The sequence below is a fragment of the Mesoplodon densirostris genome, chromosome 11, assembly GCF_025265405.1.
Source record: "Mesoplodon densirostris isolate mMesDen1 chromosome 11, mMesDen1 primary haplotype, whole genome shotgun sequence".
NCBI classification, from domain to species: domain Eukaryota; kingdom Metazoa; phylum Chordata; class Mammalia; order Artiodactyla; family Ziphiidae; genus Mesoplodon; species Mesoplodon densirostris.
The window spans coordinates 38,775,650-38,800,351 of record NC_082671.1 but is presented as its reverse complement, the minus strand read 5'-3'; the positions used below and the strand labels follow the sequence as shown (position 1 = coordinate 38,800,351).

Below are 24,702 nucleotides of genomic sequence, written 5' to 3'. Positions count from 1 at the left end.
CACTTTCACTGACACCCTATTTAATGGAATCCTCTTTTGTTAACGACTACAGGTCTAAAAACTAATACTTCAGCAATTTGATAGATTAGTTCAAGTCGTTCCTGTAGATTTGGAGGTGATCTAATTTTTTTTTTTTAATAATTCCAATTTTATCTGTTTTAGATAAACTTCACCTTTACCTATCAATGTTAGTTTGGATACTCCAGATACTGAGTTATCTTTAGGGAGAAGGGAGGGGGTTGCAATTGGCAGGGTTAGAGGACTTATGAAATGCCTGTAATATTTTATTTATTTAAAAGTATGCAGTTGTCCCTCGTATCCACAGGTAATTGGTTCCAGGAGCATCCTTCAAAATCCAAGGATGCTTAAGTCCTTTAAAGTCAGTCGGTCCTTCATATCCATGGATGTGGAACCTGCGGATATGGAGGGCCGACTGTATATATTTTGCACCTGTCTGAAAGTTTGGCATGTTTTATATTTAGAAACGGAAAAAGCAGAGAGTTATAAAAAATGATTAAAACCATGCCTTAAATATTTTAATCTAAAGTATACCAATGTACTTGAACTTGCTAATCTTTAAATTATTATTTATCTTTTTATACAGAATTTTGAATAGTCAGTCTTCCTATGTACAACCACACCCACTGTGTATTATCTATGATTTCTACTTTTAAGTTTTTTTTAACACACAAGAAAAAATATTTTGGATATATACAATGTTTTCACAGTCTTGCACAGTTGGCAATTGTGCCTAATTTGATAACAATTTTGTTTACTCTTAAATCTTCCAACAGCTCCTTTCTCAATTATTTTATCAGTTTATTTAATATTTAATTAAATTATAATAAATATAAATGGCACAGATATTATACAGTGAGCTCTTTTTTATATATGAATTTATTTATTTTTGGTTGTGTTGGGTCCTCGTTGCTGCGTGTGAGCTTTCTCTAGTTGCGGAGAGCGGGGGCTACCCTTTGTTGCAGTTCGCGGGCTTCTCATTGCAGAGGCTTCTCTTGTTGCAGAGCACAGGCTCTAGGCACACGGGTTTCAGTAGTTGTGTCACGTGGGCTCAGTAGTTGTGGCTCACGGGCTCTAGAGCACAGGCTCAGTAGTTGTGGTTCACGGGCTTATTTGCTTCACGGCTTGTGGGATCTTCCCAGACCAGGTCTCAAACCCATGTCTCCTGCATTGGCAGGCGGATTCTTAACCACTGAGCCACCGGGCAAGTCCCTGTACAATCAACTCTTGAAAGCATACAGACTAACTGTTTGAGCAGAAATGTACAGGAGTATTAGAGAGAGCCTATTAACTGTGTATATTCACAGTGCATTGGCATTGGTCACCATGCTTTAGAGCAGGATTGACAAACTTTCTCTGTAAAAGGCCAGGTAGTAAATATTTTAGGCTTTGTGAGCCTTATAGTCTCTGTACCTACTCAACTCTAGTGCAGAAGTAGCCATAGTAAGTAAGCAAATAGATATGGTTATGTGGCAGTCAAACTTCATTTATCATATCAGGCCATGGGTTGGATTTTGTTCACAGGCTGCATAGTTGGCCAACCTCTGCTTTATAAAATGAACTGAGTATTAGTTAATCCAGAGTGTCACTTAAGCAGAAGATTGTTGAGATGGCTTTTCCTCTGTCTCTGAAGAAAGTTCTAAGTAAATTTTAGTTTGTAGAGTAACAGTCTCTTACTTTGGAATCAGGTGGGAAGTGAAGAAAGTTAATTTCACAGTGAGGTTTTTATTATGTCATTCTAAAAAATTAATATGAATTGCAAGTATTGGCCAAAGGAAACTTAATTGGTTTGGGAGAATAAAGGCATAATTATAGGATAAAATAGATTGTAGTTTTGTAAATAACAGATTTTGTATCTGTTATCATTAAATATTCCCAACATTAAGTGCCGAAGAGACTATAACTATTATTCTGTAAAAATTAGGATGTATTACAACAAGAAGAAAGATCATACAGGCAACAAATATACTTGTGATTGAATGCTGAAATTTTCAAGTGATTATGATTTGCTAAGAGAAAAGAGTTGGGGAGAGTACAAGTCTTAATGCTAGGAATCTCTGATCTATAATCATATTCGCTACTCTGTATATCTGAAATTCTTAAACCAACTGGTTTTAAGATTGCAGAACTGGTAATATAACCTCTTTCAGTCCAGTTCCACACCTACCCACCCTCAAAAGGTTGTCAGAGAAACAAAATCCCCAACAGTAAGATTCTATTAGTGCTTTGTCCCTGAGCACCTGCCCTATAATAATAAAGTATTTGTCATCCTTACAGTACAGTTTCACAGTCTCCAATTACTCCCTGTAAAAGTTTGCAGGTCACTTTGAAGCTTGAAGGATAAATCTTTGTTACTATTATGGAATATTGCCATAGAAAATCCCCTATTCCAGCTAATTTTCTTGGTAGAGATTTCTGTCATGTGTTTCATTAACCATTTCTACAGAATAAGATTGAAGTTAGGTTACATCGTATACCGCATGCCATGTTTATTTTATCATTTCTAAATAATCAGCTATCCTTTTGTCTCTAGGGACATATTTTTAATTAAAAAGCATTTTATTCAGAGTTCAGATTTTTCTTAATTAGTTTGACTTCTCCCCCACTACATAATATTAGTATTAAAATTTATCCATGAAAACCTGCCAAATTTTAATATTGTAGTCTCCATTAGGCCTGAACTCTTATCAGGAAGATTATAAAGAGATGATGCTAGATGGGTTAGGACAGTGTAGTTATCATGTAAACTGATGTATGCATGTTTTTATCCCTTCATGGAAGAAGGGGTATTTAAAAACTGAAATGAGTTGGATGACCGAAGTGGATGGCTTTAAACATTCCTTCCAATGGAGATGCTGTGGGCCTTTGTTAAAGAAACTGCATCCACCTGGTTCCCACCTGCGGTATAGGCTGCACTTTCTCAGGCTCCAGTGCTCGCTTTTCCATCTTGGCTGTACCTTTGAATGTTGAAAGTTGCCTAAGGCATGATCCTTTGTTTTTATTTCTCTTGGTCCCTTGCCTTAAATACTATCTGATGGTTCCTAGATTTTTTTTCACCAGCCTTGATCATATTCCTGGGCTTCAGATTTGCATATCCACCGCCTCCTGGACATCTCTAACCAGATGTCTGTAGACACCTTGAACATTTGCCCCTACTGTCATCATCATCCTTCACACATGTAACAACTTTTTCTTATCCATTGTTTACATCTCAGAAAATGGTACCACTTTCTACCCAGTTGCCCAAGCCAAAAACCCAGTTCTCTCATTCCCCACATATAAACGCATCAGCATATCTTATCATCTCTACATCCAAAATATCCCAAACTTTGGTATTTCTCACTACTTGCACTCTCAGTCTCTGAGACAAAGCCTCTTCATCTCTTGCCTGCACTTAGGAAGCAACAGCTTCCTAAGATGTCCAACTTAGCACTAAGACCTTCTAATCAATAATTCATTCTCTTCCCAAGCAACCAAAGTATTAAAAAAGATAAATCAGACCTGTAATCCCTATTTAAAACTCTCCATTAGAATAAAATCCAAACTATTCACCAAGACGCTATGTGAACTGTCACCCACCTGCCACTCAGTGTCACCTCCTGCAACCTCCCCCTTAGTCACCATGCTTCAGGTACACAGGCCTTTCTCTTACCCAGACCCACTAAGCTTTTTCTTGCCTGGGGCCTTTCTCATTTTTGTCTAGAGCACTCTTTCTTCCAGAGCTTTACAATACTACTCCTTTTCATTCACGTGGCACCTGGCTGCCTATATAAAAGAGCAATGCCCTTCCCCCAGCACTCCGTGTTCCTCTGACTTCTTTTCTCCATAGCATGTATCACCTGACCTGTATTAATTGAGGCTTGGTTTATTGTTCTCTCTCCTCTCTTGTGATTTGATTCAGGGTAGTTACAGAGATTTGGCCTGGGAAAAAATGAGTCCAGTAGCAGCTCCTCTGAAGGAAATAATTGCCCCTGTGGGTGGGAGCTGTATTAGGCAACAAAAGATTATTCAGCCTACTCATTGGCTCAGGCTATGCAACCTCTGTTCTCCTTCTCCTGTTTCCTACTTTGTATCCATTCGTATCACACCGATGTATCATTTTGACCTTTTCCATCCTAAAGAGAAACTCAAAACAAGTTTGGCTAAATGTTCAGCTGCAGTTAGAGTAGCAGCAAAAATTAAATTGTCAGCTATGGACCATCAGGAACCCAGAGGTGAAAGCAGGTGTGTAAAAGTTGCCTGTAATTTAGACATACGGTTCAATTCCACAAGATGCCTCTGTCTCACAAAATGTGTTTGTGGTATCTTGCCTGAGGCACTGAATAGCTAGAGAAGAAATTAGTGAAGGACAAAGATACCTACACAGGAGAACTCAGCTTTCTTCCTTGACATCTACTGTAAAAGCTCTGAGAGTGTCTATTTCTGGTCTTTGAAAGCTACCCATGGTCATGTGAAAGCTGTATTTTGCAGTTCAGTTTGCTTGGGTTGCACTATTTTTCAGCAGGACTGAAAAGAAGGGTCAGACTGAGTCTTTCCACAATATCCATGGTTCTGGAATGGTCAAAGCCAAACTTATTAAAAGCCAGAGATAGGACCCACAAGAAAAGATCATGGAAGCTTCTCATACAGAGGCAGGAGTGATGAAGTTAAGACAGAATACGTCTGCAGGATTTCTTCCCTCTCCATTCTCATGACAGCCACTTAGTTCTGGAGTAACATACAGGCTTGGGGCTGCCCTCCAGCCACTTCCTGGGCTGCCCTGCAAATGACATTGGCTGTTACTGTTCTGGAAGCATGTATGTAGGACTTGTTTTCCATTATGGTGATCCCATCTAAGTCCAAACTTCTACCCCACTAGAGCTTCTCATGTCATGGAGTTTATTTCAAAAAAAAAAAAAAAAAAAAAGTTGTCTCCCTGAACAGCATGATCCAGTTATACCTGACACCCTGACATTATACCCACCAAGTATATTTGAACCAATCTCTCAGCCTTTGGGACAAGAAAAAGTATTTGTCACTGGCCTCAGTACCTAGGTTTCATCTTCATTTTTTTATACTGTTTCAACACTTTTGCCTAAGGAAATTAGCCTTACTGTGGTGATACAGACTAATGCCTAGTGGAATCTATCTTGGCAGCTCTTAGGATATTTAAAAAAAAAAAAAAAATACAGCCTTCGACTTCTAACAATCTTTCCTTCCCCAGCTTTAATCCGTGATTTAATATATCCATTCAGAGTTTTTCATCCATCAGAACAACACTATTTTGTTTTCATGAAATATTTTATTGGTTTCTTATGTATTTTCATCATTAAATGCACTTGGGCACTTGGGTTATAATTCAGCTCTTTGTGTAGAAGCTGGCTCTTCGTATTGTCATTAATAATTCATAAGCTCCATAGAATTACTTTAGACCTTTTAACCAAGTATCTTGAATCTTAACATATCCAGTGTCATTTTAGCTTCCAGTTTAGAAAAAAAAAAATGACTCTGACAGGTCTTGCTGTCTCAGGAGACCTTGAATAAGAATTTTATTGCTGTTTCTTGTTTCTTTTAAAATTCTGGATGGTTAAAAAGCCTACAGTGTAGAAAAAGCTGCATATCACAAGTAACAAAATCATGCCAGTTACATGACCTCACAGACTGGAAAGTATTGGTAGAGGTCAGAGAAGGAAATTTTCCATCAAAGCTCATCACAGAAATCTACTAAGTTCTCAAAGGCCAGAAGATACCCAGGGAGGCCCCTGGGTTGATTACTAAGCCCACATGCATGCTTCTCCCCAAATTATTAGGAAACAACAGTGAAATAAGGGGTGTCTTACTGGGACCAGACCCACCAAATTTTCATGGCTGAACTGGGTGTGGAAACATGCACTGGTACTTTTGAAATCTTGACATTTACTCCCCAAAGAAGCCATACTTAGAAATTTGAGGAGTGAACTAAGTCTGGAAGTAATGAAAGTTTGGTATGTATTTTTCAGAGCTGTAATTCAAGTGGATAGTTGGGGTTGAATTTCTTTCTTTTTCTTCCTCTTTTTCCTTCATTCTTCTCTTTTTTCCTTTCTCTTTTCAGTTGAAAATAGACTTGGTTTTTGTTGGGGGGAAGAAAAGGCTTTTCTCTGGGTTGTTTCCGCTCAATATCAATTTTCTATTAAGTGCCATTGGGATCAGTACTCAGAAAGTAAAGGAGCTTGTGTGATCTGCTTCATTATAATCAAGTTGAATCTGCCTTCTTTCAGAATAGTAGGGTGTTTTGAAGCACTGGTACATCTCAAAGAAATGAGGCCATTTCCTTCACAAATTTATGTTTTCATAAGATGAGGTGTTATTGAAAGGATAATTTTTCAGTCCCTCTGAGGTGTATAAAGCTGCTACACAGAACCATTATGGATTTTGAGGAGTAAGAGGAATAATAAAAGAGGACTTTGCTCATCTGAGGCTAGAATTTTTTAATTAACTGAAAATCAGTCTCTGTATTTGAGTGCAGCTCATTCCACCGGAAATGTATTAATGCAGAGACTGATTGCTGCATCTCGCAACTATGTTTTGCTTATATTTGTAATTGTGATGTGGCAGCTACTGTCTGCTTTTTTAAATCAAGTAATCTTTAATGAAGTCGATTCTCTGGCCTGTTTGGAGAAATGGCACCCCTAAAGGACAGGGTTCAAGACCCTTTTACTTGATTGTTTTAGTGCAGTGCTTCTCAAACTTTAGTGTGTATATGAATCAACCTGCGTATTTCTTTTTTAACTTCAGATTCTAATTCAGTGGGTCAGGGGTGGGGCCCAAGAGTCTGCATTTGCTGCTGATCCACAGACCACACTTTGAAAACCAAGATTTTGTAATATGTTTATGTAAAAATCCCAAACTTAAGCATTATGAAATTGGAGGGTGAGGGTGGAATTTAATGTGTTCTAAGGACAGGTCAGTGATTAAATCTGTTCCTTCGTAAAACATAAGACAAGTTGTGTCCTTTGCACCCTTCTACTACTCTTTTAGTAGCAAACTGATGAACAACTTATACTTGAATTCCTTGAGAATGGAGATTATATTTTACTGTGTTCCAGTTTTCATATTCCTGGACCCTAGCAAATGCCCAGGCATCTATAGATGGCCAATTAGTGAGCTGAGTTGAATTGAATCAAATTGAATTGATTGAACTTCATTAGAACAATATAGGAATGACCTGATTTTGTACCTTTAAAACTACTTGTTTTCTCTTTAAGAGATTTATATTGCTTTTATGTACAAATTTAAAATTCTGTCAGTAATTTATAACTGACTAGTATCCAGAGTTACGTTGTTTTTAAAATTATATTCTCTTAAAATGCAATATGGGGCTTCCCTGGTGGCGCAGTGGTTGAGAATCTGCCTGCCAATGCAGGGGACACGAGTTCGAGCCCCGGTCTGGGAAGATCCCACATGCCGTGGAGCAACTGGGCCCGTGAGCCACAACTACTGAGCCTGCGCATCTGGAGCTTGTGCTCCGCAACAAGAGAGGCCGCGATAGTGAGAGGCCCGCGCACCGCGATGAAGAGTGGCCCCACTTGCCGCAACTAGAGAAAGCCCTTGCCCAGAAAACGAAGACCCAACACAGCCAAAAATTAATTAATTAATTAATTTTTAAAAAATTGGCAGAGGAACCAAATAGACATTTTTTTTTAAAATGCAATATGAATAAATAATTACAAATTAAAGATAGTGAAGATTGAAGCCCAAAGCCCTTGTATTCCTAGGAATACTAAACAAAATTCTATCTCTGTTAAAAGGACTTTGGCAGTCATTTCTTACTGAAAAATTTTATTCTAGAGATAAGAAAGAAGGCATTCCTGGGCTATTTTGGCAGATTGAAACGTGTTTTCCCCATTTCTGAAAGAGTACAGATTATTGTTGTCTTCAGTAAATTATACAAACATCAAAATATTACAGTTAGTATGTTTGCATCCTAGAAGGATTTCAGTAGATCATTGTGTCAATCTCAGTATGCATGAACAAACTTGAAAGCTATTTTTTCATTATTTCTTTTCTGTATTTGATTTTGCTTCTTTTATTTTTTAATAGCTTTATTGAGATATTATTCACATACCATACATTTAACCCATTAAAAATCCACAGTTGGCTTTTATTTTATCCACAGTGTTGTGTATATGTTGCCACAATCCATTTTAGGACATTTTCATCACTCCGAAAAATCCTCTACCCCTTAGCCATCACTTCCTAATTCCTTCATCCCCCCAGCCCTAGGCAACCACTAATCTACCTTCTCTCTATATAAATTTGCCTGTTCTGGATATTCATATAAATGGAGTCATACAATGTGTGGCTGACCCATGTTGTAGCATGTAACAGTACTTCATTCCTTTCTATGGCTGAAAATGTTTTGTTTATTCATTTATTGATGGATACTTAGTTTCCACTTTTCAGCTATTAATAATACTGCTAGAAACATTCATGTACAAGTTTTATCCCTTTTTTATATATTCCTAGGAATGGAATTGCCAAGTCCTATGTTTTATCTCTTTTTTATATATTCCTAGGAATGGAATTGCCAAGTCATATGTTTAACCTTTTGACAAACTGCCAGACTCTTTTCCAAAGTGACTGCAACATTTTACATTCCTATCTGCAGTGTATGAGGTTTCCAGTTTCTCCACATCTTCCCCAATCCTTGTTATTACCTGTCTTTTTTATTTTAACCATCCTAGTGGTATCACATCATGGTTTTGATTTACATTTCCCTGATGACAAATGATGTTGAGCATCTTTTCATATGCTTATCGACAATTTGTATATATATTTTTTAAGAAATACCTAGCAGATCCATTGCCCATTTTTTAAATTGGGCTATATGTCTATTTATTATTGAGTTGCCAGAGTTCTTTATATATTCTAGATACAAATTCCTTATCAGATAACATGATTTGCAAAATATTTTTCCCATGATGTTGGTTATCTTTTTACTTGATAGTGCCCTTTGAGGCACAAAAGTCTTCAAATTCGATGAAACCCAATTTATTTTTTCTTTTGTTGCTGTGCTTTTGATACTATATCCAAAAAACCAATGCCTAATGCAAGATAATGAAGGTTTGCTCCTAAGAATTTTATGGTTCTAGCTGTCACATTTAAGTCGTGATCCATTTTGAGTTAATTTTTATATGTGGTGTTCTTTTACTTTTTAAGTGCTGTGATCTTGGCTACCATGCAAGTCTAAACAGAGCCCTGAGAACATATCTCTCTGCGGAGTATAACCTTGAAACCTCCAGACACGAAGGCTTAGACATTATTGAGAATGCAGTTGACAATTTGGAGCCCAGGAGTGATAAGCAGAGATTCATGGAGATGTACCCTGCTGCATTCTGTCCACCAATGAAGTTTGAGTTTCAGTCTCACATGGGTGATGAGGTCAGTAATTGACTATTTTAAAACTAATGAATTGTCTCTTAACTTATATTACTCTTCCCCTGCTGTACCCAGCAGTTGTAAAAATTCCCAGTTGTCTTCTCATGGCTGCCTTTGCATGGGATCTTAGTACAATACTCTCAACTATCAGCCACTACCACCTTTTAAAGCAATGGTCAAACACTCTAATGCCTCCAGAGGCCAAAGAAATAGAGGTGCAGATTCACCTGGGTGTAAGCACTAAACTGTTGTAGGATAGTTAAAGAATTCTTTCTCCACCTCAAGACATTCAAATTTAAGTTCAAAACAAAGCATTTTGTTGGCCCAATAGAATCTGTCTGAAGACTTCTTATAATCCTGATTTAAAGATCTCTGTAAAGAAAAATAATTATAAATGGCAGGAAAATGGAAGAGAGGAAAAAAGATACAAACCATTTTTTTAAGACTCAAGTTATCTCCCAAACTGGTAAAACGAGCATTAGAAAGGCTGTATTATATCTTAGGTTTTTTATATGAGTTTAGCTTTCTATCCTATTTTATGCAAGGGAAAAACTCCATTTAAACCATTTATGAGTTACAGTGGTATATTTATTGTCTGTGAACAGGGGGAAACAAGAAGAACCAATAATGGAGCATGCTCTATAGCACTTGGTGTCCCAGCTGTACAAAACAGTACTCATAGATTAAAAACTCAATTTTAGCTTATTGTGGTGACAGTATATTTTTTAAAATAGACATACTTATAATTTCCATGGCAGATTTCTTCTTTAATGTCATATTTTCTCTGAAACGCCTAATGTTAAGACTTATAAGATGTATATGTATGTACCTGATATATTTCTAACCTAATTTATTTTTGCTTGATTTGATAGAGTGAATTACTTGATTAAAAATGGTAAGCAGTCTTTATGCCAATAGCACACGAATTTGACAGGCGAGTGGCTTATCCCACCCAGAGTTATGTTTCTAAAACCAAATGGTTTTAATCTTTCAGTTATGGATGGATGTGTTAAACACAGAATGATAAAATGTCACAAACAAGTGATTTCAGTTGGGTTAAAAGTTGTTACTTTTTTTTTTTTTTTTTTTTTTTTTCCGATACGCGGGCCTCTCACTGTTGTGGCCTCTCCCGTTGCGGAGCACAGGCTCCGGACGCACAGGCTCAGCGGCCACGGCTCACGGGCCCAGCCGCTCCGCGGCATGTGGGATCTTTCTGGACCGGGGCACGAACCCTTGTCCCCCGCATCGGCAGGCAGACTCTCAACCACTGCGCCACCAGGGAAGCCCATTTTTTTAAACTATTATTATTTTAATATAGTAAATCTCTTGCCCTTTTATGTGGCCAGTTCTGCCAGGAAGCAATAATCTCTATGATGTCTTGGAGGCTCCATAAAAGGAAACTCTCATTTGCTGAGACCATTTCTGTGATGGAAAGATGAAAAGAAATTGTTCATTTCTAGTCTGATTTTAATATAATTAAAAGGCTCTAATTTTGACCTTATCCATAATTGAGATCATGGCCAAGATATCTTTCTACCAAAGCCTAAGACAAGTGGCTTCCTCAGTTTCATAGTGAATCACATGATTTGGCTGAAAATTGGCAAGACAGGCCGTGGTTGAAGATACAGAAAACCGTTATTCACTTTTTCTGAGTTTTCACTGTGTGCCAGGCAGTGTTCTAAGTGCATTATGTACATCATCCCATTTCATCCCCACCACAGCCCTATGGCATAGGTACTCTTACTATCCCCATTTTACAGAAAAGGAAACTGAGGTTTAGTAACTTACTGTACTCACCCAGCTGACTGTAACCAGCAGGCTCTGCTGCCTGCCCTACTTTGGCCTGCATGACCGTACACTTGGATCACCCGTCACACTCTGCGCAATAACTTATTCCACAGGTAGACAGCAGCATCAGAGCTCCATCTCCAGCAACCGCCACATTCTTAGAGGGATGCTTCCTACCGCTGCTTTTTTCCCAGTCATATCCAGGCCAGGCAGCTGCATTCTGCTCTTGCCACTTACATAACAAGTTCATATTTAAGACTGAAGTTTTGAGGTGGCTGTTAAAAGTAAAATATGTAATTGGAATCTTGAGGGGATCCACCTGATTCATGCAGCCTTTAAATGGGAGAACTGTGTACCTGGAGGCTGGCTGGATGGCTCCCTGTTGTAACTGTGGTTTCTGATTCCCCATCAGGTGTGTCAGGTCAGCGCGCAGCAGCCGGTCCAGGCAGAGCTTATGCTCAGGTACCAGCAGCTGCAGTCCCGACTGGCCACGCTCAAGATTGAGAATGAGGAGGTGAGCATGCTTTCTGCCCTCACAAATAAAATGAATTCTAATGTAAACTGGAAGACAGTTTCACACGACCCTAGGGAATTTAACATTGTAACTGCAATCTCTTCATCCTGCATTTTCAGCTAAATCAGAGTTCCTGAAGTACTCCTTGTAGAAGATAAATGCAAAGGTTCTATATTCTACCATAAATGAATACTTTACCAGGGATTCACTGCATACGCATGTAAACACACCTTTTATTCTTAAATTCTTAAATACTGAAAGTAGTTCCCAGTAGATTATCAAATTCAACATATGTGTTCAAGAATCTACATGAATGTATGGAAAGAAATGTCTGACATGTTAATTTAATCCTAACTTTTGAAATTAGTCCTTTTTTATGCTTTTTTTGTAGTTTCTAGATTTTTGGTACTGAATATGGCATTACTGATATAATTATGAGTACAAAAATCATAGTACTTGAATGGGAATATAAAACTGTTTATTTGCTGACATTACTGGATTTAAATGGATAGAACGTAAAATGTGAATTATAAATGTGTGTTGAGCCAGAAAGCAGTGGTACAATTCAGCTGCCTGTTTCTGAAATTGATTTATTGGGTCCATGTTCTACTTAAATAAAAATAGGAACCACAAATGTTTCTTGTGTTAGTCAAGGCACTCAAATGTAATTTACAGGAACCCAAATCATACTTAGTCAAGTCACAAAGTTTACGTGTTGGTCAATGTTTGCAGTAGCCTCAGTGGTGATTGGATCTGTGTCCAGATGATAGTTATCAGGAATCTCTTTTCATCACTTTGAAGCGGTATCTTCATGTGTGTTGGTAGGAAGTCTCTCCCCATATCCTGTATTGGGAGATCCAGGACTACATGGTCCCTACAGTTTACCATCTCACCTCGTCCCAGCATCCTTATCTCTGACATAAGATCTTCAATTGGCCTGACTTAAGTCATGCATACTTTTGGACCAACTATTACAGCCAGGAAATGGGATTTTTTCATTGGCCAGCTTAGATTCTGTGCCCATTCATAGAACCGTTTGATTGACAGCCCCAGCAGAAATACGTATTTCTAGAGACAAACAATTTCCAAAAGAAGAAGTGTGGGACAGAAAGGAAAAAAACAACAATTTTCCCTTGATAAAATAAATGGTCAAAATTCACTTTAGTACCCTCTTTTATTCTGATTCCACTGAGATGTTTTGAATTATGTGAATGTGTGTTTGTTTCTGTTAAGAAAGAGTGTCATGTTTCTAGACCAGTATAGTTTGGTGAAAACCCATTGCAGCCTTTCTGGTTTCTGGTCTTTCTGGAAGAACCAAATCACCCCTTATTCAAACATGTGTATATAAGATGCAACCAATGTGATTAAGACTTCAGTGTAAAGTCCCACTAATGAAACTTTCCGAAGGAAAGCTGTTGCTCTCTTTGAGGTGTTTTTAGAGCTTAGGGTTTTGGCAAGGCATCACAAAACACTCACTTAATGCAGTTTACTGGATCCTGTTAGACCTAGGGTTTGTATGCCTAGTGACTTCCAATTTTTTTTTCATGCATATGCTCTCGCAGTTTTATTTGGAAACAGTCTCTAAACTCTAGGAAAATAGTGTATTATACACAAGGTCAAGACTGGCAGCCCACAGACCTGTTTGGTTTGGCTCACACAATTTGGGCCTGTTAAAAACAGGAAAGTGTGGGAACTCTGGCCCCTGTGTTGCTTCATGAAGGGAAAGGCTGGGGTACTCGAATTCCACTTTGCCATAGTCGTTCAGCTCCTGATTTTCTTACATTGGACTAGTCCATTTATGTAACCTGTCTGGCCTCTGCAGCCCTTTGAGTTTGTGACCCGAGTCTTCCTCTTTGGGCATAATGTGGAGAAGCACAGTATCTTTATAAACTGATAGGGCAGACAGTGCTTTCTGAGGGCTAGTTTTTTAAAATTTACTGTAGAAAGGAATGAATTGGATTGTCCTGATGTTTCTTCTGAGCATGACAAGTGGTTTATGATTCTTGGGTATGGAACAGATTCACTGTAGTAGAATGGGATTCCCAAGGAAAGTAAGATTTAAATTGGATTTGTGGCAACCAGTAGACTTCATAGGTATAGAAAGAGGGAAAGAGGTTTTAATATATTTCAAGGTTGGAGAATAGAGCAGTTTGGTTATCACCCAGGCCCTCCTTGGGGATGAGCTGAAGGTGAAGCTGAAATTGTGTGACAAGAGGCATTGAGAACAAACTTAAGGAGTTTTGATGCTGTGGGTCTGTTCATTTCAGTAAAATAAATATTTATTGAGCGACTTCTACATTTCACATATTTTGCCAGGTGTGGAAAGTACAGAGATGAATAAGTTACAGTTAGCGTGTGTCTAGTGGAGAAGCGGTCTATAACAAGTCATTTATACAATGTGAAAAATAAGAGACCTAACTTGGGAACAACATAGCAATCATTGCTGATTTGGAGCCCCTGTGTAGCACTTTTCTCCACCATGAAAAAGGAATTTGCCTCTGATCTTCCACTGATAGGAGGACAGAAAATTGACACCTTGGTGTCAAAGCAAAATATACAAGTAAAGAAACACATGCATAATTCTATGTAATTCTCTGCCTCTGCACAAACTTATGTGTATGTGTGTGTGTGTGTGTACATACACACACATACTCATAAAGTCCAAAATTTATTGGAAAGAGTTTAATTAACTAAAAATAATTATGACTGCCCAGTGAAAAGATCAAACTTGAGGGAGAATTTCATCCAAGCTTACAAAAGCATAGATAGGGCAGCTACATAGAACATGAACCTTTTCACCAAATCTTAGACAACTATAAATAATGGACACCCCTTGAAACTGTAGGAGGCCTTCTAAGAAGGGAGTTTCCATGCTAAGAGCCCACAGACCATGTCTGGCCATGGACAAATTTTGTTTGCTCTACAGTGCTTGATTTTTTAAATTGTTATTGTCATTTAAAAATTGGAAGTTTTGCATGAAAATGTGGATTTTCAGCTTCAAAAAAATTAGATCTTCTCATACTAGACCTGCATTTCTGTAGGATGATAACTGGCTTGAGCTGAGGAGTACATACTCCCCTTAAGACGCAGAGCACGTGCTTCCTATTTGCCATACGCCCCACTCAGCCCACTTGCCTATTTTCATTACTTACTTGGCCCTGGAAGATAGTTGATTTTGCAGCACTTGCCTTAAAACAAAGAGAAGAGAGCAGTATGCATTTGTAAAATGGCCTGAGTATACTCGTAAGTAGTAAAAGTTGGAAGTAAAGGCTTGAGAAGGGCTTGATAAAATTTGTGGTTGATGCAGATTGATAATGGATTGTGACATTTACTGTCACTTCACAGTAAATGAACTGTGAAGTTCAAATGTAAAAAACTTTACATTTGCCTGTTAAACCTTTTAAAATGAGCTTTCAGTTTCATTATGCTGTGAACTTGCATCGGTGATACCTTAGCCTTATGATTCCAACTTCCAGTCAGCCGGTCCACAAATATATATTATTAGGTTCGCTGTATATTGTGCCCATAGAATTAGAGCAGGGACTGCTGCCCACACAACTCTATTCCCCAATTTTTTTTTTTTTTACTTAAAAGTATAACTGTTTATTAAAACTTTGAAGTGAAACATTAATAAACATTATTTTTAAAGACAACACTTTGAAAGCAACCTAAATCTAAATGATCATTTATACCTTTCTCACTATACACCGTTTCCAAAGTCTTTCCAACCTAATGTTACACAGCCATGTCCACCTTCTGAAAGTTCAAGTGAGATAAGGAGATTAAGAGGTACAGACTTCCAGTTACAAAATAAATGAGTCAAAGGGATGAAATGTACAGAATGAGGAATATAGTCAATAACTATGTGATATCTTTGTGATATGTGACAGATGGTAACTAGACTTAAGATGGTGATCATTTTGTAATGTGTAGAAATTTCAAATCACTATGTTGTATGCCAGGAACTAACATGGTGCTGTAGGTCAATTATACTACAAAAACAGACCAAATTTATAGAAAAAGAGAGGGGGTGGGGGAGAGGGGGAGTTGGATGAAGGTCATCAAAAGGTACAAACTTCCATTTATGAGATAAATTATTACTAGGGATGTAATGTGCAACATGGTTAACATAATTAACACTGCTGTGTGTTCTGTGTAAAATTTGTTGAGAGTAAATCCTTTTTACTTTTTTTATTTTGTATCGGTGAGATGATGGATGTTCACTAAACTTATTGCAGTCATCATTTCGTGATGTATGTTAAGTTAAATCCGTATGCTGTAGACTTTATTATTGCCCTGTCAATTATATCTCAATAAAACTGCAAGGGAAAAGAAAGAAGGAAGGAAAGGGAAGGGAAGGAAAAAATTTACTTTTAACCTTTGTCATAGGGATTTCAGCTAAGGGGGTCATTGCTGTGGCTCCTTTCTTTCAAAGCTAGCCTCTGGAGTAATTCCCCATAGATCACATTTCCCTTTCCTTAGAGTTCCTCATTCCTCCCTTTGTTGCAGGAGAATGGGGTGCAAGAGGATGGTCATGTCCCAGGTTTCAGGTGAGTTCCTGGGACGGGCTGCCAAGTGAGGGTCCTTGGCTTCACACAGGAAAGAATTCAAAAGTGAGCCAAGGTAAAGTGAAAGAGAGTTTATTTAGAGAGATACACATTCCATAGGCAGCCCAGGGTGATTAGTTTTTTGGGGCCGGGTAATTTCATAGGCTAACAAGTGGGAGGGGTATTCTATTTCGGGGAAGGGGCAGGGATTCCCAGGAATTGGGCCACCATGCACTTCCACTTTTTGGGCTTTATGGTGGCCCTCAGAAGTGTCATGGCGCCTGTGGGTGTGTTGTTTGGCGTATGCTAGTGTATTACAGTGAGCGTCTGATGAGGCTCAAGGTCTACTGGGAGTTGTATCTTCTGCCATCTTGGGCCTAGTTGGTTCTAACCAGTTTTTTTTTGTTGTGGTTTTTTTTTTGTGGTACGCGGGCCTCTCACTGTTGTGGCCTCTCCCGTTGTGGAGCACAGGCTCCGGTCGTGCAGGCTCAGCGGCCATGGCTCACGGGCCCAGCTGCTCCGCGGCATGTGGGATCTCCCCGGACCGGGGCACGAACCCACGTCCCCTGCATCAGCAGGCGGACTCCCAACCACTGCGCCACCAGGGAAGCCCCTCTAACCATTTTTTGTCGTATCCTCAATGGCTGTGTCATTCTTTTAATGGTTGTGCCCTGCCCCCTTCCCTCCTGTCTCACCTTTATCAAAGCCAAAGAAAAGGAAAATGAATTGCATAAGTAAAGCAATTAGGCCTTTCTTTTCTTTAGGACAACCTTATTTTTAAGTAGTTTGCCCCATTTTCAGACCCTTTGTCCCAATATTTGCTCCAGAAAATAGAGCTTTCGTAAGCATGTCACTTCTGTGCTATGAGTAAAACCTTCTCACACATAAAACAACTAATTTCTCTTAAGTTATAGTAGATTTATCCCCCTGAAGGGAATAGAAAAGAGAGTAGTCTGTAATTAATTCCTCAATTAATTTGCAACAGTGTTTAATGAACATATAAATTTTCCTAACACCACTTAAAATCTTTCACCAACAGTTTACTAGGGAGTATTTCACAGAGTATTCCCAAATATAATCCTTACACAGGATATTTTCAACAATAATGAACAAGATCTTAGGCAAACATGTGAGATAATTTTCATGGCATGGGTAATTGAGGGAAGTAAGAGATATCTTGGTTATACTTTCTGTTACCCGAAAACTGGGTTCACCTCTTGGTGGGAGTGTAGCCAAAAGACACAACCAAGCCAAAGCGCAGGAGAAGGAAGGATTTGTTATTACTTGCAGCAAGTAAGGAGAATACCGGGCATCTTTCCCAAAGCAGTCACTCCCCAACAGCAAGAATTGGGGAAGTTTTAAGCTAAAGGTACATGCATATTCCTGAAGAGGTTTGAGCAGAGGAGAATTCAGCATAGAATAGGGGGCAAAAGTCAACAGAGTCCAAGTTTAGTTGATTGAGGTCAGGAGGGTCAACATCCTCTTTCCATCCTCCACCTGGGTAGGGGCCTTAGTTCCTGCAGAACAAAGATATGTTATGTATATCCCTTGAGGAGGAACTAGGACTCTGCTTTATCACTGCCTATTGTTTGACTGCCTTTTCTTGTTCCTGCATTCCTTTGTTCCCTTGAGATCCTTGGTTACTGAGACCTGTTCAAGGGCAAGCATTGTGGCCAGGCTTAGATCACAAAATGGCTTAGGCTAAAATGGCTTCTCTTATGTCAAGAAAGCCATCCGTTCCTAGTTCTCTTTCTCCAGGGACCCCCTAACCTATCTGCTTACATTTCTACTTAGGGTAGAAAAATCACATTTCCCCCCCATCAAATTTCCCATAATATCAATCGATGACTGCGGCAGAATCTCAAGTCATATACATCATTAATCAAACCCTTAGGGGCAGTTGGTTTAAGAAGTGAAGCTTGATAACCACTTAATCATTATTGCTATGTCTGATGACTTGTGTGGTTTTAACTTCATTTTAACTTAAGTGTTTCTTACTTGTCTGAAACCTACTGATGAGGTTGACAGTAAAAGCCCAAACAAAAGAAAACTGCCATTTATCCCTTAAATGATAGCATCATCTCGGCCAAAATTGAAAACAGGATCAACTGTTTCTCACTGGAAATGCCTGTTTTTAGAAGCTGTGTGTGTGGGTGTGTGTGTGTACTTTGTTTGTTTGTTTGTTTCAAATAAGCCTTAACTCACTGAAGGGAGGACCTTGATCCAGAAGAATACCAAGCGGAATGAGGAAAGTTTCTAGAAAGTGTCTAAAAGTGATGGATGGGGTAGGGCATCTGGAAGAAAATGGCAGAGCTCAAGATGACTGTCAGCAAGGAAACCCCACGTTGTTGGTGTGTGCTGAGCATTTCCCTGGCGTCTTATCAATTTGGAAGGAGGATGACTCCAACTTCCACCGTTCATTCAGTTCATTTTCACCGCCATTTTAAGAATCTGCTGTATTCCATGCACTGTGCTAGTTAATAAGCTGTCCCTGACCTCAAGGTGCTCCCGCTGGAGATAGAAAACAGAGGCCCTCTAAACAGTGTGGTGTAGGTGCTGGTGAGAAATGGATTGGGGATCATGCTCCTCAGACCACTCTTAGCAAAGGGTCTACCCAGAAGGGTCATTAAGTCAGAGTCCAGGTGGGCTGCAGGAAAACAGGCTTTCTGAGACATGACTGAAGCAGAAATGTTGTTCAGAGAGCTCTAAGCAATGATGATGTTCTCTTCTTCGGATTAAGTTGTATCATTGCTGAGAATGAATTGTGTTCAGAAGTCAGGAGAGGGCTTCCCTGGTGGCGCAGTGGTTGCAAGTCCGCCTGCCGATGCAGGGGACACGGGTTCGTGCCCCGGTCTGGGAAGATCCCACATGCCGTGGGGCGGCTGGACGCGTGAGCCATGGCCGCTGAGCCTGCGCGTCCGAAGCCTGGGCTCCGCAAGGGGAGAGGCCACAACAGTGAGAGGCCCGCGTACCACAAAAAAAAAAAAAAAAAAAAAAAAAAGAAGTCAGGAGAGCCTGGTATTTGTAAACATTGCCTTAAATGCAAGTGTGTAGGTTACTAGTGTGAATTCCTCTGGAATGGTGACATGACCCTTCCCCAAAAGCAGGGGGAAGAGCAGCAAAAATTGGACTGTTTTTCTAAATCTGGCAACACCTTACCCAGCAGTGACAGGGTCACTGGCACCTGTACCCCCTGTTAAGGTACCAGGAGCAAGGGAAGTGCTCTGCCGCTGCTGCTGCCTTCTGTGGCCTCTGCTGGCATTAAGTTTCTGTGCCCCTGGCTAATTAACCATGGCATTAATCCAGTTTTATGTGTGTGGTCTCTTTCTGCTAATTTTTGATACATCTGAAAGGATACAGTGCTCTGATTGAAACACATACAAGGTCAGTGGTGGCGAGGAGGGAGTAGTTAAGTGGGGAGGGAAGGGACAGGGCTAGGGGTCACCTTCACAGATGGAATGATAAGTCTTAAAGGATGAATAGGCCTGCACCAGGTGCAAGGTACAAGGCACAGTGCCATGAAATAGTGTGGTGCATGTTAGGGGTTGAATTGTGTTCCCCCCAAAATTCATATGTTGAAGTCCTAACCATCAGTCCTTCAGAATGTGACCTTATTTGAAGATAGGGTCCTCACAGAGGTAATCAAGTTAAAGTGAGGTCATTAGGGTGGGCGTAACCAGTGTGACTGATGTCCTCATGTTAAGGGGAAATTTGAACACAGAAACACAGAAGACAATATGAAGAGACAGAGAAGATGCCAGCTGTCTGTAAGCCGAGGAGGCAAGACTAGAACAGCTCCTTCCATCACGGCCGCAGAAGGCACCAACCCTGGCCACACCTTGATCTCGGACTTCCAGCCTCCAAAACTATGAGGCAATACATTTCTGTTGTTTAAGCCACACAGCATGTGGCACTTTGTTATGGCAGCCCTAGAAAACTAAATCAGTGTGTTTGGAGAAGGAAACTTCTTGTTTTCTCTAATAATTGTAATGTCCTGGGAGAAGAAAGCCAAAAGAGGCAGTCTACAGAAGGCCACAGAAATCTCTCAGAGTTCAGGCCACCTGGACACTCCCCCAGTACAGCATGTCCTTCGGGTTTTTCATAATTCCTTATCATGTTTTTGGCCTCTCCTTCTACCAAACCCAACTGTGTTTCCTTGCTACTAATGGGGTGTCATTACAAGCCTCATATTAGCTGTTTCATATTTGCTTCATTATGTTCCCCCTTGTGACTTATTAACATGGCTTGTGTGTGTGTCGGAAGCTGGTGTTATTCTTCGTCGGCAGTGTCCCATGGGATAATACATAGTCCCAGCCATTGTATCTGGTGGCTTCTGTCACATCCTTTATTCTTCCCGATAATTCCAGATTTAACCATGACACTCTTGTTTCTGAGAAGGAAGTTGAAAAAAAAAGAAAAGCGATGGACAAGGAATCACATTCACCGTTGCTAGGTCCACAGTTTGGGCCATAGTCTGTGAGCCTGTTACCAAGGACTTGGGTGGGTGTGGCACCTGCCAAGTCACTGGACAGGTCCCTGGTGGGCAGGACTGGCCACATAATCCAAGAAGACCAAAAATATTCCAGGCAGAATATATTTTTAAAATCCTTACCTAGATACATTATAGTGAAACTGTAGAAAACTTTAAAACCAGCTGGAGAAAGAAAGCAGGGTTCATTCAAAGTGTGATAGGCTGATAGTAAACTTCTCATTCAACAGGAACATAGAAGCCACAAGAAAGTACAGTGATGTTTTAAATGTACTGAAGGAAAATAACTGCCAACCAGGAAAAAATATCTTTCACAAATGAAGGTGAAATAGAAGACATTTTTAAATCAACAAAAGCAAAATTCGCCACTAGAGGATTCATGCTAAAAAGAATTTCTATGTAGAAAATAAATGTAGTTACCAAAGGGGAAGGGGAGGAATAAATTACGAGTATGGGATTAACAGATACACACTACTGTATATAAAATAGATAAACAACAAGGATTTACTGTGTAGCACAGGAAACTATTCAATATCTTGAAATAACCTATAATGGAAAAGAATCTCAAAAAGTATACATGTGTGTGTGTGTGTGTGTATATAAATCACTTTATTGTACACCTGAAACTAACATAATATTGTAAATCAGCTATATTTTTAAAAGAAAGAATTTCTAAAGGGTGTTCTGAAAAATATAAGGTACAGAGATCAAAGAATTTAATAAATATATGGATAAAGCTAAATGAATACTGACTATATCATAATAATGTCTTGTATTTAAATGTATACAAATATTTACATATATAATAATCCTATTATAAAACATTACAAAAATAGCATATAAGTCAGGAAAAGTAAATGGTTTTAAGGTGTTCTAAACTCTGTACATTGTCTGGGAAAAGGATAAAGCTATTGATTTACATTAGACTTTGATAAGCAAAGGTGAAGTACAACCTAATTGTGGAAGATAAATGTGGAAGATAAATTTAAAAGCTCCTAGAAGATAACATAGAACGGTATCTTTATGACCATGAGATAGGAAAATATTCCTTAAATAGGACACAAAAGGCACTGATTATAAAGGCAAGGATTAGTAAATTGATTACATTAAAATTAGAGACTTTCATCTAGACACTATAGAAAGAGTAAAAAACCAGAGCTCAGAGTGGGGAAAGATATTTGCAACACATATAACTAACAAAAGACTCATATACGTATTACAAATCTGTAAAGAGAAAGGCTCATCACCCAACAGAAGATTGAGCAAGAGGTTTAACAGACTGTTTCAAAGAGAGAAAATCTAAATTGCCTTCAACATATGGTAATGTGCTCAATCTCAACCATCAGAGAAATACATATTAAAACCACAATGAGATACCACTACACACCCAACACAGTGGTTTAAATTTTTAGGTGATTTTTTTTTTTTTCTTTTTTGGCCGTGCCACACGGCTTGCAGGATCTTAGTTCCCTGACCAGGGACCAAACCCTGGCCCTCGGCAATGAGAGCACGTAGTCCTAACCACTGGACCACCAGGGAATTCCCAGTGGTTTAAAATTTTAAAACTGACAATACCAATTGTTGTGGATGTGGAGTAATAGGAATGCTCCTGTGTTGGTGGGAGTACAAATTAGAACAGTCTGGAATACCCAATAAGCAGCAGTTCTACTCAAGTATGTGTGGCCCAACAAAAATGTGTTCATAGCAGTATTATTCATAGTGGCCCAAAACCAGAAATAAGTCATCTATCAACAGTAAAAGGGATGAATTGTGATGTATTCTTACAATGAATATTCAGCAGTGAAATACTGTACTCACAAGAAATGAATAAATCTTACTACATAAAGTTGAGCAAAAGAAACAAAACAAAAATAGTATATGCTGTAAGAATCCATTTATTTATATAAAGTATTTTAAAAGGGCAAAACTAATATATGAGGTTAGAAATCAAGATAATAGCTACCTCTAGGGAGCAGGAAAGTGTGTGTGGTGACTGGGAGAAGCACAGGGTACTCATAATGTGCTATATTTTTTGATCTGAGTGGTAGTCACATGAGTGTGTTCAGTGGGTGATAATTCATAAAGCTGTACACTTATGGTTTGTGCATTTTTCTGCATGTAATTTCACTTCAGTTTAAAAGGTCCTTTAAAACAGAAAATATAATTGAGAGAGTACTCAGTGATACATGTGATTTACAGGAACTCAAATATAAAGTGATATCCTCCTCAGGATAATTTTGAAGAAAGCCTCTCCTTATATTGTTGACATGGGGTATTGTTTACCTGTCTCTCTCCCTGTCTACCTGTCTCTCTAATAGACTCTGAACTTTGGTGGGGGCAGGGCCTGTGCCCCCATCTCTACCTGACAGAGCAGTTTCTCACTGTTTGTGGGATTCACGAAATAAGGTACTAACTTGAGAAATGTGCTCCTATTCCCAGGTTAAGAAAACGACTGAGGCCACCTTGCAGACGATACAAGATATGGTCACCATCGAGGACTACGATGTTTCTGAATGCTTCCAGCACAGTCGTTCCACAGAGTCTGTGAAGTCTACTGTCTCTGAAACCTACCTGAGTAAGCCCAGTATCGCCAAGAGAAGAGCCAACCAGCAGGAGACTGAGCAGTTCTACTTCATGGTATGCCTGCTGCTTCCACAGCCACTCTTGGGGCTCAGATCTGGGGGCCCCAAGCACTGTTTCTGGAGTTGCATCAGAATCACCTGGGGTTCTTTACTAAGATCAGAGTTTCCAATTCAGTAGGTCTGGGATAGGGTTTAGGAGATAGTACTGGCATGTGGACAAATTTAAAGAGGACTGCTCTGAAACAGAACTTTTAGATTATTTAACGAACATACATGTCACCAGGAGAGCTTGTTACAATGAAGGTTCTGATTCCAGTAGGTCTGGGGAGGGAGGCACCTGAGAGCCCACATCTCTAATAGGCTGATGCCACAACACTTTGCTTAGCAAGTTTCTATGATCTAAAAGACAAAAGTGGCTGGATTTTAGATATCCTATGGGAAGTTCCTGGACACTGAATAATGTTTTTAAAGTTAAAAACGTATCTTTGCTTTTGCAGAAACTCAGAGAATATTTGGAGGGTAGTAATCTCATCACAAAACTTCAAGCCAAGCATGACTTGTTGCAGAGGACCCTTGGAGAAGGTCAGTTATCTGACATAGTTGGGGAGATGACCTGGATTATATGTTGTGTCATGTATGTATTTCATGAAGAGTGTGAACTGTGAATTCGTGCTGGAAGAAGCAGAGAACACTGTATGTTGACATTTGGCTTTTATCTGTGTAAGAATCAAGTTCTCCCTGGAACTGTTTTCTTTATGAGCTTGATGCTAACCAGAACAGGGAAATCTGGCCAACACAGAGCTCCAGAGGAAGGGTCTTCAGAGCACAGTGCTCCTAGGAAGAGAGAAGTCAGAAGGAGCCGCACCTGTTCCCACCTGCTGACCCCGCCCCCCCCAGTCACTTCTTCCTTTCCTTCTTGGACTTCCCCACCCTTCCAACCCCACCCCTTTTGTTTAAATGGACTAGTATTTGTTGTCCCATCTAATGCCTGTTTGGACTCTAGAAACCAGTTAAACCAGTTTGGGTGATTTTTTTTTTTCTTTCAGTAGGCATTGGTTTTACTTGAGAAGCAAACGAATTCTATTACGCATATTGCTGTATCTAATGGTACCAAAAACAACAGTAGCTACCACTAACACAAGGCTCTCTCTGTGCCAGGCATTGTTCTGAGCTGTATATATAACTGGGCACTATTAATTTCCCCATTTTTACAGATGGGAAAACTGAGGAGAAAAAAAAAGGATTAAAGTAAAGGGTACAGGGCTTCCCTGGTGGCGCAGTGGTTGAGAGTCCGCCTGCCGATGCAGGGGACACGGGTTCGTGCCCCGGTCTGGGAAGATCCCACATGCCGTGGAGCGGCTGGGCCCG

At 39.5% G+C, this 24,702-nt stretch overlaps 1 protein-coding gene across 1 annotated transcript in view; it reads left to right on the top strand.

Moving 5' to 3' along the window:
- The window catches only part of SRGAP1 (SLIT-ROBO Rho GTPase activating protein 1), a 283,402-nt gene that overhangs the window by 191,501 nt on the left and 67,199 nt on the right, over window positions 1-24,702 (top strand). Inside the window, exons 7-10 of the mRNA XM_060112684.1 lie at window positions 9,196-9,417; window positions 11,615-11,716; window positions 23,192-23,389; window positions 23,832-23,916. Of these exons, the coding sequence (XP_059968667.1) occupies window positions 9,196-9,417; window positions 11,615-11,716; window positions 23,192-23,389; window positions 23,832-23,916 (607 nt within the window). The remainder of the gene's footprint in view (window positions 1-9,195; window positions 9,418-11,614; window positions 11,717-23,191; window positions 23,390-23,831; window positions 23,917-24,702) is intronic.